At 43.1% G+C, this 13,718-nt stretch overlaps 1 protein-coding gene across 2 annotated transcripts in view; it reads right to left on the bottom strand.

Moving 5' to 3' along the window:
* Positions 1-333: 333 nt before the first annotated feature.
* Positions 334-13,718, bottom strand: part of HS1BP3 (HCLS1 binding protein 3) — a 56,756-nt gene continuing 43,371 nt past the window's right edge. For both annotated transcript variants that reach the window (XM_058801790.1, XM_058801791.1), the window contains exons 5-7: positions 11,782-11,933; positions 11,152-11,287; positions 334-2,054 (exon numbers count right to left, since the gene is read on the bottom strand). In XM_058801790.1, the coding sequence (XP_058657773.1) occupies positions 1,826-2,054; positions 11,152-11,287; positions 11,782-11,933 (517 nt within the window). In that variant the 3' untranslated portion in view covers positions 334-1,825. The remainder of the gene's footprint in view (positions 2,055-11,151; positions 11,288-11,781; positions 11,934-13,718) is intronic.

The raw sequence follows: 13,718 nt of genomic DNA, 5'->3' as shown, positions 1-13,718 counted from the left end.
CTGCCCTGAATTAATTTTTCCTACCTGCTATTCCCTGCCTGTTCTTAGGCAAGGCATTTATTTTCTCCTGGCTGCTTTTATTCACATTTTTTATTCCTAATTGCACCAGGACACTGGGGGGACAGACAGGACCAAGTAATACCTTTAGTTCTGCCTTTAGCTGCTCTCAAAGGAAATATGAGCACAGCTATATTTTCAGTTTCATAGTTATTTACACTTTAACACCACACAGCACTCCTGAGCTAAATGGAATCGATTCTTTGCTGCTACTGTACAACCCAGAGAACAACAGCAACAACAGTAACACCTGCAGGTTAGCAAAATGTTTTATTATAGTAAAACATACCATACACAGAGGAGAACCAATGGCTATATTTTATCTGTCCCATCAAAGCAAAATACCTTTATAATATTTCCCACTGGCTTAAAAAGGAAATGCTGATAGAAATAATTTCATTATTAAAAATAGATAATGTTTTCTATTTATTTTGTTCTATATTAGAAAGGCAAATATTGAGATGATGATATGGCTTAAATATATTAATATTTTCCCTCTGGGGAGCTTGTATTCATCTCTAGCTAGACCACACATGGAATGAGTTCAGGAAACTGCATGACAGCAGGTATAAACCCACATTAGGTGTAAATTTAGTATCTTCAACCAGAGTGCCTGAGTTTGACAAGAAGGGGGAAAGTCTTGGATACCTACTCTACAATATTTTTCTTCTCTTGCATATTAAAATTTCTCCAGTATATTTTCTTCCTATTTTTTTCCCTCTAGATAATGCCAAGTTTGTCTTCCCTTGCTTCAACCATCACATGGTACAGAACAGACCACCATCTTATCACACAAATTGAGCTTAGTGGAATTAATCACCATGGCTGGTTCTTAAAAATTCTGGGAGAAGTGAAGGAATAGGAGAGAAAGAGTGACTCCAGAGAGCAATTCAGATTTCCTCCATTAACACACCTCCACTGAATGACCTCCTGGAGAAGCCCCTCTCTCTTTCCACTACTACAGTGGAAACCCAGGAAGACTTGGCTGGAAAAAATCAGCCCTTGTGAATCTGGAGTTCACAGGAGTCCTACAGCATCCAAACCTCCTGGGCACTGCAGCCTCCATCTATGTCTGGAGAGTGTTCTTAGCCACCCCCAGTCATCTGCTATTCTCCCTGGGAATCAGAGATGCATAGCATGGTCTTTGTAGGCCTAAAGTTCTCTTACAAGTTGGCATTTGTGCAGCAATTAAGGCAGCAGATTGTCAGGGTTAGCGGGGATTTCAATGTTCCATGGGAAGACAGAGGAACTGTTAACTACATTTAGCAGTTCCTGTTAAAAATTACCAAAATACCAGACAGGGAGGAAGAGGCTGCTACAAAACCACACTGGATAAAAGGGAAATGGCCTTTCCACTGAGCTGAAAAACACTATCTAAAAATGACAGGAACAGCATTCTACCATGCCTCAGACAATTTGTTGGACATTACTCACAGTTGCCATGTGTACAACAACCTCGCCATTTTCAATCAACTGGCCGAAACTGTACAATGTTGATACTAAAATAGCAGTAGACAATCTGTAGTGCTGCATCCTTGTTCACATTCCCTGTGAAACCCTGAAAATCTAAGGCAACATTAGATCACAGCTGCAGTGTTCTGCAAACCTCACAGGGAGGTTCTGCTGCTCAAACCTGCTGCTCTCTGTATCCTGGTACACAAACGAGCCCTGTGACAGCAGAAACACCTGGGCAGTTCTTGCTGCTGTCACTGCAGCTCACTGGGAGGAGGGGCCAAAAAGCCATCAGGATATTTTAAAATACATATGTTCAAAAAAGACTGGTATCCTGGTTGTTGATTGATTCATTTTCCTGGATATACTGGAGAATGTCCACTTCATTCATTGTCTGAATCCTGTTTTCCTTTAGCTTTGCCAGTGAAGGTGAGTTAGTGCTCCTGGGGGCAACTTCAGGCTTCTGAGGCAGAGGTGGCTTTGGTGGGACCTTAGGTTTTGGTTTGGAGGTAACCTCTAAGAGTTTCTCAAAATCATCTTCCACTCTGCAATGAAAAAAAAACATCAGTAACATCCTGGGAATTTCTGAACTGCTTTTTGTTCTGTAAGAAAATGCAATCTTTCAAAACAAAACTTTCTGCAGGAAAGGATCTACTCTGATAAATTTCTCTCTCCAAAGAAGTCTCCATAAGAACCATCATTTTTATAATGTGGTTATACAAGTTAATTTTACAGCATGTTTTCAAATGTCTAAATTAAAGGCAATTAGCGATTTCTAAAACTACCAAACTTTATTTTAGTTTGGGAAAAAAAATGTATTTGTGACAGGAGGCTTTGCTTCCCCATAAATTTTCATGGGCAAGTAAAATTATCCACATTCAACTCTGTTTCCTCTTCATCCCCATCACCCAAAACTGAGATTGAGCATCCCCATGCTCAATCATGAGAAACTGTAAACCCTAATGGATTTTAAAATTCCATGTTCATATTTAGTTCTGGGACACTGAAGAAGTTTTGCAATCTATGACCACTTACAACAACTCTTTCTGATGATAATTTGCTGCTGATTCCTACTGAAATAACCCAGAACACCTCAAACAGTTCAGGGTATTTTCTACCTGCATTGTTTGACCTTATCAGATATGCAGCAGACTGTGCATGCTCAACTCTGTTCCCACATGAGCTGCTAAAAGGTTTTAAGAGAGCCCTTATCATAGATTATCTGGTGACTCCAAGAACTGTGTGCCTTTGGAAAGTCAAAATATGGAGTAAAGAAAAAGGATTCTCTTCAGCAGCTCCACTCACTGGAACACGATATGGTACTAGAGTCTAAGGAAGATGCTTTTTAGTTTCTTCTTCTCCATTACCTTTAGGTAGGCAGTCCCTGGAGCATGAATAAATCATTTCAAGTCATGTATTTTTTGGTTCTTCCTCTCATCTGCCTTTTGTAGTTAGAATCATGGGACCATTGAATATCCTGATCTGGAAGGGACCCATCAGGATCATCAAGTCCAGCTCCTGGACCTGCACAGGACATCCCAAGGGTCACACCATGTGCCTGAGAGAGTTGTCCAAATGCTCCTTGAGCTCTGTCAGGCTGGTGCTGTGACCACTGCCCTGGAGCAGTGGGAGCTGCTCCAGTGCCCAGGCACCCTCTGGGTAAAAAACCTGTCCTAATATCCAATGTATAACTTCTTCACAGCCAGGCAATGAGGCATCTTGAGGGGTTACCCAGATGCCTGTGAAACCCCTGGGATAATTTCTGTTTCCTAAATGGGACAGTGATTCCTCCCTTCCTCTCTTTGTTCACCAGTTGCCTCAGGAGAGGAGCTGTAAATGCCTGAACACACAGCAGTACAACTGGTGGGGCTTTCTGCAGACAGTTAAAAGTAAAGCTCAGATTTTCCATAATTTGGGAAGCAACTGATGAGGCAACTGTCTGGGACGACCAGGAGCATGATCAAAGAACCAACATCTCTGAGACACTTTACTCCTCCATCCCCAGTGAAACTGTTTGAATGTTAAAACCATAGGTATTTCAAGAGCTACAGCTCCCTCAAGCTAAGGATCCCACTATTAATAAGATAAACTGCATGATTTCAAGGGTTTCTCTTTGCTGCTCACCCTCATTAAAACCTGAGAGGAACTTACAACACTACTGCCCAGGCTGAGACAAACTACACCCACCATGAACCAGCCATTAAGTTTATCAGGATTAGCCTAAATTTTCTCGTGTAGAGACAGTCAGAACTCTTTAAGGTAAAACCATTCCTCAAGTCAGACAGATCTTCTTGTGACTCCCAAAGGGAAACTTAAAAGAATCCTTTTAAGTTTCCTTTTAACCTTTTAACCAAGGCTGCTCTTGTAAAATCAATAGCATGAACACTGCTATCTAAAAGTAGGGAGCACCTGAACAGATCTGCTGATGGACAGAGCCATTCACTGCCCCAGAGTTCTGCACCTTGAACTCTACCTCTGGTATTACAGCAAGCAGCACCTCAAACTTCATCCTCTAAGTAACTCTGGAGATTATATTCTCTTTTATTTAGATAGGACTTTTGATGTTTTTTTATTTTCCATCATTCTTTGTGGGTGACATATCCTACTTAACTTACAAAACACACTCAATGTATTTCTGAATTCCTCATCTACAAAGAAATGAATTTCATTTAAGCCCAGGCCTTTGTGTTTGTTGCAAACTCTGATATCCAAGAGGTATCACACCTGTGATCACATTGCCAAGACATGTTCTTGTTCTCTGTGCTGTGTAATAAACAAAACTTGTTAAGGCTGGTATTTCTGAAGGCTCCCTTCTTGGCATAAACAAATGGTGAATGAATCAGTGTCCATGTCATAAAGTTTTGTTCTTAAATAACAGAAAACATAATAAGCAGAGGAACAATGCACAATACATAGAGACCATATAGAGGAAGTAGGATTTTGAACTAGGTGCACTACCCAGAAAGGGCAGCAGTAAATCCAGCTCACTAACCTGGTATGATGATACAACTTCCTGAATTCTCTACTCCAGTTTCTGTGCTAATCACAGCAACAAAACCACACAGCACAGCCAAAAAAATACCCTCAAAAGATCCAGTCCAGTAGGCTGTGGGGGTCTTTAGGGGGTGGGGGTTTGGTGTTCTGCTTTTAAGCCAAAGATTCTGCAGAAGAAAGTCTGGAAGCTGATGATGTAATTTCCTTTTTCTGTCCTAGATTTTTTCAAGACCTTGGTTAGACAGAAGTCTCTTAGAGAGAATACAGCAGATAATATGTGGTTTTTGTCTCAAAACCTGCTTTTCAGCACTGCAGTGCTAGGCAAGCTCTTTGATCCACTGCTGTTTGATCATGTGAGACACAACTGTCTTTGCAAAACTAAAGAGGTAAAATGCAAAACGCCTCAGGCAGAGATAGAAACAAGGACTTTTATTTCTTGAAAGCAAATGAATTGTTACAGTGCATAACTACCACCATATTTAACTCCAGGCCAGGAGGAGGAAGAAAAAAATCAAGCAATTATTCTGAAACAAGATTAAAGGAAGAACCTTCCCACCCCATCTTTTTATAGACAATCAGACAGAGAGTCCATGTAATTAATCATTCTTTAATTAGTCTCTTTCTATTTCTGTAAAAGAAAAGCAGCACCACATTATTTAAAATTCTTGCCATATTGTTGTGCTGATTCACCGAATGTATTGGTGGAAATTCTATCAGAATTCCAAAAGAAAGCAATCAAAGCCCTTACTGAAGAAAGGCTGTCACAAAGCCTTCATGACTGCTGGCATGTGGACTTCCAGAGAGTAAATGAGTTCTGACTTGGAGACAGATGCAGCTGTCACAAGAAGATCAACATTTTAGATGCCATTTCTCTGGACTTTGTTCCTTCTCTCTGGACCAGATCTTTGGGACAGGAATGACTGTCTGCATGTACAACATGCAGATGGGGACAGTGACCTCTGCTTGCTGGGAATGCTTTAATGAGGAGAATCTGTAATGAAAGCAAGAGACAAAGACCCCCAGAATTTGCTAAGAATCCAAAATGCTCATGCTTGAAGCTCAGTTGTGTAACTAACTGCAGTTCTTGCAGAACAGACTTTCATCTTTTGCTATCTTATGTTCTTTATTTTGTCTGGTGTTAATTCCAAGTACAAGAGGTACCTTGGTGAAGCCTTGGGGAGTGCTGTAACATCACATCTACAACTTGGGAAAAGACTTGTGCCCAAAAATAGGCAGGAGACTTCAAAGTATCTGTTGCCCATCACATCTGCTATGGTCAGGAGAGACAGTGTGATGTCCAGCAAGGCCCAGGGAAAGACACAGGGGGGAGCTAATCCCAGGAATGCCAAGCACTGGGGGCCATGAAGATCTCTCTCCTCCTGCTTCAGCTTTCCCCTGCAATCCATTACAGGTAAATTCACAATGATATTTTAACCAGGGCCAGGAAATATGTCTGGACACTGGAATGTAACAGTCTGTATTGTTTAAATGCTACAAGAACCACTGGCATGGCTTTGGGCTGGGAGAGATCAGCCCTCCTCCAAAAACCTCTCTGGCACAACTGAAGCTGGAGTGGGACAGTGACCATTCCCTGGAGCAGCTGCACACAGTGCCCTTGTCCTGCAGCTGCAGAGTCCAAGAGGATGAGGATGGATGCAGGCAGCCTGGGGTGCTGCCTGGCTGAGTGCCAGAGAACAGGCTCATTAGTGCAGGTAAGTCCCACAAGAAGCCCTCTGAGGAAATCAGCCTGCTGGTTACATCACTCACCTTGGAAATAAGAAAACTCAATTTTTCCAGTCTGAAAAAGTTAAAACCCTTTATCTCCTGCCTCTCTAGAAAGTTCCCCAATCACCAGCCAAAAGCACAGCTGGGGCAGGGGAGAGCAGGCAACTTTTGCCCCTTGAGCTGATGATGTCTGACAAAATGCAAACAACCTGGGGCACGATGGTTGAAATCTGGTGGGTCTCAACCCATACATGTTCCAAGGGGTGGAGCAAGGATAAATATTTCTGGTCTAGCAAAAAACTGTTTGTTTTTTTGGCAAGTTTACTTTATAGCTTTTCTAATGGTTGTAAGTAGCATCCTGATACGTCACAGAAATGAAATAAATTCTTGAAAAACATCACAGAAAAATTTGTTTTTCTGTAACCTACTGCAGCCAAATCAAAGACCTTTCCCCACAGTTCTGTCATAGCAAGCAAGAGAAATTGCCCTAGAGCGGTCAAGAGAAACTGCCCTGGAGTGGACAGAAAATTTCTGACTCAGTTATTGCAACCTTCTCTTCCACCTGTACATAGCCCAAATAATCCTCTCCCCAAAGGATCTACATATAAACCCTCTGGAGTTTCTCAAAGCTCTTTTCCCAGCTATAGTGTTGTTCTCATACTCTCAGGACATTGAAGCTGGAAATGCTGCTCCACATGACTCCTGGATGGGTTGAAGATGTGTTACTCTCTGAATTCAGCATCTGCTAATGCCTGCTGAAAGAACACACAAACATTTTCTGCTTCAAGGGTGGCAACAGTTCCTTGGCAAACCTGAAGCTGATGAACTTGCTCAAGAAGCTCAACGGGCTGAACGATGTCTGGGGTGCAGTGTCACAAACAGCCTCAGCCTGAAAAAGTGTAATGCTCCTGAAAGGGTTATCATCAGTGCAATCCTAAGAAGGAACACACCAGATCTGCCATCACAGGGCAGGAGAACTGGGATCCTGCTGCTGACACTTTTTTTCAACACTGGAAAAAGACAAATGTGCTCACAGCTGCTTCCTTCCATCTCAGCTTCCTATTCATTATCAAAGGTGAAGCTAATTAAATCTCTCCTGAAAGGCTGCTCAGACAGCTGTGATAATTATTTCAGGCTAGGATGTGTGGTAATTTATGTAATTCTGCAGGCACACAGAGCTGCTGCAACATTCACAGGATCAATTCCAGCATTGGTTTTCCACAAAAACCTGATCCATCACAGCAGGCAGGCATGATTGAGATTAATGAGGCAGAAGAGTTCATGCCTGCAGGGCTGTGACCTCACTGGCATCATGGAGACATGGTGGGACAGGTCCTGGGACTGGAGTGTTGGGATGGAAGGATACAGGCTCTTCAGGGGACATGAGGTGGGACTGTCACCCTCTATGCCGATGACCATGGAGTGCACAGAGCTCAGCCATGAGCCTCAGCTGAGGAGCCACCCAAGAACTCCGGGGTCAGGACCAAAGGGAAAGCAGGGACAGGTGACATTATTGTGGGGGTTTGCTACAGGCCACCAGACCAGGAAGAGCGAGGGGATAAGGTACTCTACAGACAGCAGCAGCTTCATATTCACAAACCTTGGTCCTCATGGAGAACTTCAACCACCCCATTATCTGTTGGAAGGACAGCCAGCAGGGCTTAAGCATTTCAGGAGGTCCCTCAAATGAATTGAGGCCAATTTCCTTCTCCAAGTACCAAAGGAGCCAACAAGGAGAGGTGCTAGGCTGGACCTCATTCTCACCAATGAGGAGGGGCTGGTGGGGAATGTAAAGCTCCAGGGCAGCTGGGCTGCAGAGACCATGAAATGGTGGAGTTTGAATCTCTCATGGCAGTGAAGTGGATGCTCAGCAAACCCTGGATTTCAGGAGAGCAAACTGTGGCCTCTTCAGGGATCTGCTTTGTAGAGTCCCAAGGGATAAAGCCCATGAAATCTCCCACTGCACTTAGAATGCAAAATTGGTTCTTCTCAATGCTCAGCACTTGTTAATGTCAAGTTGGTGATTCTATTTAAAACAGTAATTCTCATTGCATATGAGCAAGTATCCACCGAGAGCACAGTCTTCAGTTTGCAGTGAGAATGTTTATCAGATTCTCTTCTCCCTCATGTTGTGACAAGCCCAGCCCACGCACATTTTGCAGACTCATTTGTCTCCTTAACAGCCTCTGCCTCATGAGTTACAGCCACTGCTGGGGATTCACTGCTGCTCAAACCACTCAGGTACCATAACGATCACAAAGGATTTGGTTGCTCCTCTGTTCTGCTCTGGATATTATCTTCTTGCCATCCCCCTCTGGAAGAAGGTTCTGCCCTCCTCTGCCTTAGGCAGCTCTCCTCTAACTCTGCCCATGATTCAGAGTGAGTCAGACACTTCTCAGATCTACCACACACATGAGACCAGACCCTGAGGTACATGTGAATGTTCACTGCACCAGTGGAGAGCTCCCACATCTGCATTATTCAGCTACTCCACTGGAGTGCAGTGAACATGTCCAGCTTTCTGGACCTACCACAGACCTGCTGGTGCATCATGGCTCAGGACAGTCCTAGATCTCAACAAAATGTGTCCACATAAACTTTTGGTATGATAGAACCAATCATGTCCACATTTGTATGACAGAACTGATTATGTCCAAGAGACCAAGAGTTTCCATTTCCATTTCTAGTGGCATATCCAGCTCTAGCCTGCTAAAGGCATGGGTTGTCACAGGCCCTACTTTGATCTGAGGGCTGCAGAGAGATTTCTTCAGTCCTTTTTGGGAAAGGAGAGTAATTGTCAACACATACATGGCAAAGGCAAGACTTATTCTTAGGCCTCAAAATAAGCTCAAGTTCCCATGCAGGGAGATTGCAGAGTGCAGCTTATACTAAACATTTTGTCACTACAAAGGGTCACTGCCTGGAAAAGAGCCTGTGCTACTGCCCTGCAAGAACATTCAACACCAGTTGGGTGGGAAGGGAAGGTGGGAGAGGATTCAAATGCTGCCTCTACATTTCTGAGACCTGACTGTTCTACTGAGGCTCCCAGCTGAACAGAAAACAAAGTGCATTTTGCCCTACCACTGGATTTCAGGTGACTGCAGTGAATTTGCACAGGGGGAGGTGAAGTGTTGCACTAAGTTAAAACAGTACTGCCACTCCTCCTCTCCTCTTGGACAGCAGCTTCTCCTTTACCCTCAACTGCCCTGCACTGGGTTCACCAGCCCTCTATGATGTGTAGGTAACACCATGAACTGGGTTTACCAGGGGAATTTCAGAGGGTGTTAGGCAACTGAACAGGTCAACAGATCCTGACCTATCTGCCAAAACCTCTTGCACAGCCAGGAGGAGTTGCCTCTGGATTCCCATAGAACTTTCCCATTGGACCATTTGCATGGTTTTCTGCTTCATTGCATGTATTCAATTCCAGCTGGACCTTGATGACTTATCAACTATTGGAAGCACTGAGACAAATCAGGAATAAACAAAAACTACTGGAATTTAAAAGAAATTACATCTTTTCCCATGGGTTTCCATAACCATCTGGGTGTGCTGCTGTTGCTGATGATCCCAAACTGATCTGAAAGCATGGTCTATTGGTCTCAGAGCAGACTTCAGAGACCTCTCTCTGAACATATATCATCCAAAAGATACTAACACAACAGATGGAGAAGTTCTCTCTTGTGCATAAAAATGCAAGGACTGCAGTGGAACAGGCCCTTCTCCTGTAGTCATATGAACACTCTGGATGAAGTGCTGTATGCTGAGATCACTAGCAGACAAGAAAATATTGCAAGCACACGTGTGTTTGCTCTCAGTATACCACAGCGTGAAATCATGTCCTGCCCCATCAGCTTCTATAAACATCAGGTGGGCTGTCAGGGTCTAATGCAAGATGGCACCCAGCCCAATTTAACCTTTGTTTAAAGTCAGTCAGGTATTACTGCTGAGATAGCCAGCACATTTCCATGTGTGGAAAGCAACAGCTGCAGAATTACCTGCTTCAGGAAAGCTTTGAAACCACACACAGAGTGTCTCTCCTGGGTTTAGTACCTGCTGTGGAAATCATACATCCTAACAGGAGCTGGTTGACACAAATTAGCACTGGAAGCAGGCTGGCCTCATCATTCAGATGCCAGCTGGAGACCCAGAAGGAAGGAATTTGACTCATTACTACAGCACAGATTCCCTGTGTCTCTCCAAGCCCTGGTTCCCTGCTCCATCTCTGGAGGATTATCAGCACAGGTGAACCAGCCCTGTGAGGGAAGTGTCAGGGATAAATGCATGGTGTGCTGATGTGTTCCAGGGCTGCATTACAAAGGGAGAAGCAATATATTATACCCTCCTGCAACTGAGCTCCAGCCCTCCTTCCCACTAGATTAAAAATGAAACACAGGGTGACAAAGTGTCCTTTACAGCTGTGCAGGTATGCACAGGATCCCTCCTGGAAACATGCCCAGAAGTCTGTGAGCCATCAGCATGAAAATCATTCCTCCTGTTGCAAGAGCCCCTGATTTCAGGGCCCTGAAGCTGAAATACTCTTTATCTCTGGGCTTTGTTGCCCACTTTTCACAGTGGAGGTCAGGTTCTCTGTGGATCATTTGCAGAAAGCAGAAGTGTAATGCAGAAAGCAGAAAACAAGAACCAGATAGCACACCTTGGGCCTTCAAGGCTCTTCCTTTGGAGTCACATAACTCCTTGCACCCCACCTCTCTCAAAGGGTCTTCCTAATTTCCTTTGCAATGTGTTTGATGTCCAAGCTCCATGACACTCAATACATTTTACTTGTTGATACAAGTATTGATTCACAGTTTGCATTCTGAGTATTTAAGCTTTGTCCCCAGATTCATCTCTTTCAAGACCTAAATAGATGAGAATGGATCAGACCACCTTCATCCCACATGGCAGATTTGAGATGAGTACCTCAGCAGCTCCTCAGTGTCCTCCTCAGGCTCCCTGCTCAGCACATCCTCGCTGTGCTCACAGGCAGCTGGCAGCAGGAGTGAGTCACCCAGTCTCACCACCCCACCGAGGTCTGGGTCTTCAAATAACTTCAGACCTAGAAAGGGGAATCAGAAGCTGCTGTATTTAAACCATGCTATGTAACACAAGGCCTGCACTAACACTAACTAGTAAATCTAGCTAGGTGGGTTGAAAAAACAGATCAGGCAGACAATTCTTTTTTTCCAAAGACTTCCAGTCCATAAAGTGCAGTGATACTCTGCACTCTAAGGACTTGGTAAATCTGCTTTTTCCTTGCACTCAAAAGTAGGTCACATTACTCCTGTTAGTGTGGCATGAATGGGACAGCCAGCTCCCACAGACCTTGATATCCCAGTTCAAAATGTTTACAGAGAACAGCTATGAGAGCTACAGGTTTCATTTGTTCTTTCTGAATGATTCTAGATGATTCTGCTCAGCTGAAGATTTGCCTTGATATTTCCAAGACATTATTTAGCCTGTATACTATGCATCACTGTAATTTAAAGGCTCAGTTATACACATGCTTTAGATAAAACAATCTGTGAATATACAAATATAGAATAGACTTACTCTCTTTAATATTTCTTCTGGGACTGATTGATGAAAAATCTTTTTCTGGGCCAAAGAGTCCTTCATTTGGATCCACCTCCTCTTCAAAAATGGTTAATTTGGGCTTCTCTTCCTTGGCTGGAGGAGCAGCTGTCTTCTTTGCTTTTTTAGTTCTGAAACACAAGAGAAAAGAAAGTTAGCTGCAACTCTTCCTTTAACAAGCAAGATTTATGGCTAGAAAGTCTCATAAGCTGAAAATAAATGGTGGGAGACTAGGAAAGGTTTAGACAAAGGTGCAGAGGCATCTGTTAATTGCTGGCAGGAATGGGATACTGACCTGGAGGGACAGGCATTTTCTAGCTGGACCCATGTTGTGTATTCTTAATATATGTCAAGGAGTCCAATGGGAACGGGAAAGACAGAGCTAACAATGCTGCACTGTGCAAACTACTACTCAGAAACATTTAAGCAGCTTTACTCCTCTCACACAGAAGGCTTAAAATAAGAAAGATCCATCAACACTGTTTGAGACAGACAGAAAAGAATGGCTTGAAATACAAAGTGCAGGTTGGTCCATTGCACTGATCCCTGTGGACAAGTTTTAAAAAATCCGTTTGGCTCCATTTCCTTGCCACTCCTGCTGCTGTTTATGATTGCTGCATGCTTCTTTCACAAAGGTATTAGACACTCCCCTCATTTGCACATGGCTTAAACAAAGAGAGTTGACTCCCCTTCCAAGAGCAAAGGGAAAAGCACCTGCCTCTTGCTCTCATACCCAGGACTGATATTCCACCAGCTGAGGCTACAAGGCAGCTCTCACAATAATTGAGCTTGAGGCAAACCAGATGGTACAGAAAAGAAAATTTAGAGGACAATAACCTTTGGGTGAAAAGTCCAATTCAAACTAGGCTGAAAGAGAAGCAGTCCCTAGGACAATATGCCCTTCCAAAGTAATTGCCATACTTCAGAGATCTTCACTGGCATTGCAATTTCTTAGGTAGCCCCTTTGAGTGCCCCTTCCAGTAGAAGATCTGATCTTCTCTGCAGAGAGCAGGTCAGGTTTCAGCCTAGAGCAAACCCAATTATCAGCACTTAACATGCCATACTCATCAAAAACTAAGAACAAGGTCAAAAGATTACACACACATTCCAACTACATTAAAGAGTCTTGTAAAATCCTCTTCCAATTACAGCTGCACACAAAAGCAGAGCCTAGTTACTTCCAGTTATTTTCACAAGTTTATTATCAACAAAATGGAACTCACAGATGGTATTACCTTGCTGCCACCACTTTGTGGCAAATGCAGCCTAAGACCAAGCACCATGCAGAACCTAAATATTGCTTTATTTGGAAATATACCCTATTTGATACTCTAAAGGTATCTGCAGGTGTCAACAACTACTATTCATAACAAAAACTTTCATTTTAAAGCAGCAAGAACTTTAATGATTTTTTTTTTGTATTCATATTCATATTCATTAGGGATATGCCTCAAGTAACTTCTGAATCTGAGCTACTTTTGAAAGCATGGCTCCAAGGAACTGCTTCAAACTGAAGCATTTGCAGAAGACCCTTCTTCCAAAACCTGTCAAAATCTAAAGTTACAACATATACAGGCAGCTTTCACCCAGGATACCTACACAAACTCAAATTCATTGCTTTATCAACTGTAGTAAGGGATCTATCACTCAAATGACCCTAAGTATTAAAGGTAAAGGTAAAGCAAACAACAACAAAACTGGAAAAACAGTAGTACAGAGTCATTCAGAGCTGAAAAAACCCATTAAAAAAAGATTTAGCAAACACAAATAAATCCGATCTACTATGGAAGAAGCAACCTTTATTTGCATAATTCACGCCTCACAAAGTATTCTTCGAGAGGTGAAAGACAATATAGGTGAGGACTTGCCAACCTACAGAATGCCAAAAGTCTTTGACAAGACCTCTTGTCCATTTG

Source organism: Ammospiza caudacuta, chromosome 3 (genome assembly GCF_027887145.1).
Source record: "Ammospiza caudacuta isolate bAmmCau1 chromosome 3, bAmmCau1.pri, whole genome shotgun sequence".
Classification (NCBI taxonomy): Eukaryota; Metazoa; Chordata; class Aves; order Passeriformes; family Passerellidae; genus Ammospiza; species Ammospiza caudacuta.
This window is presented reverse-complemented; position numbering and strand designations above follow the sequence as displayed.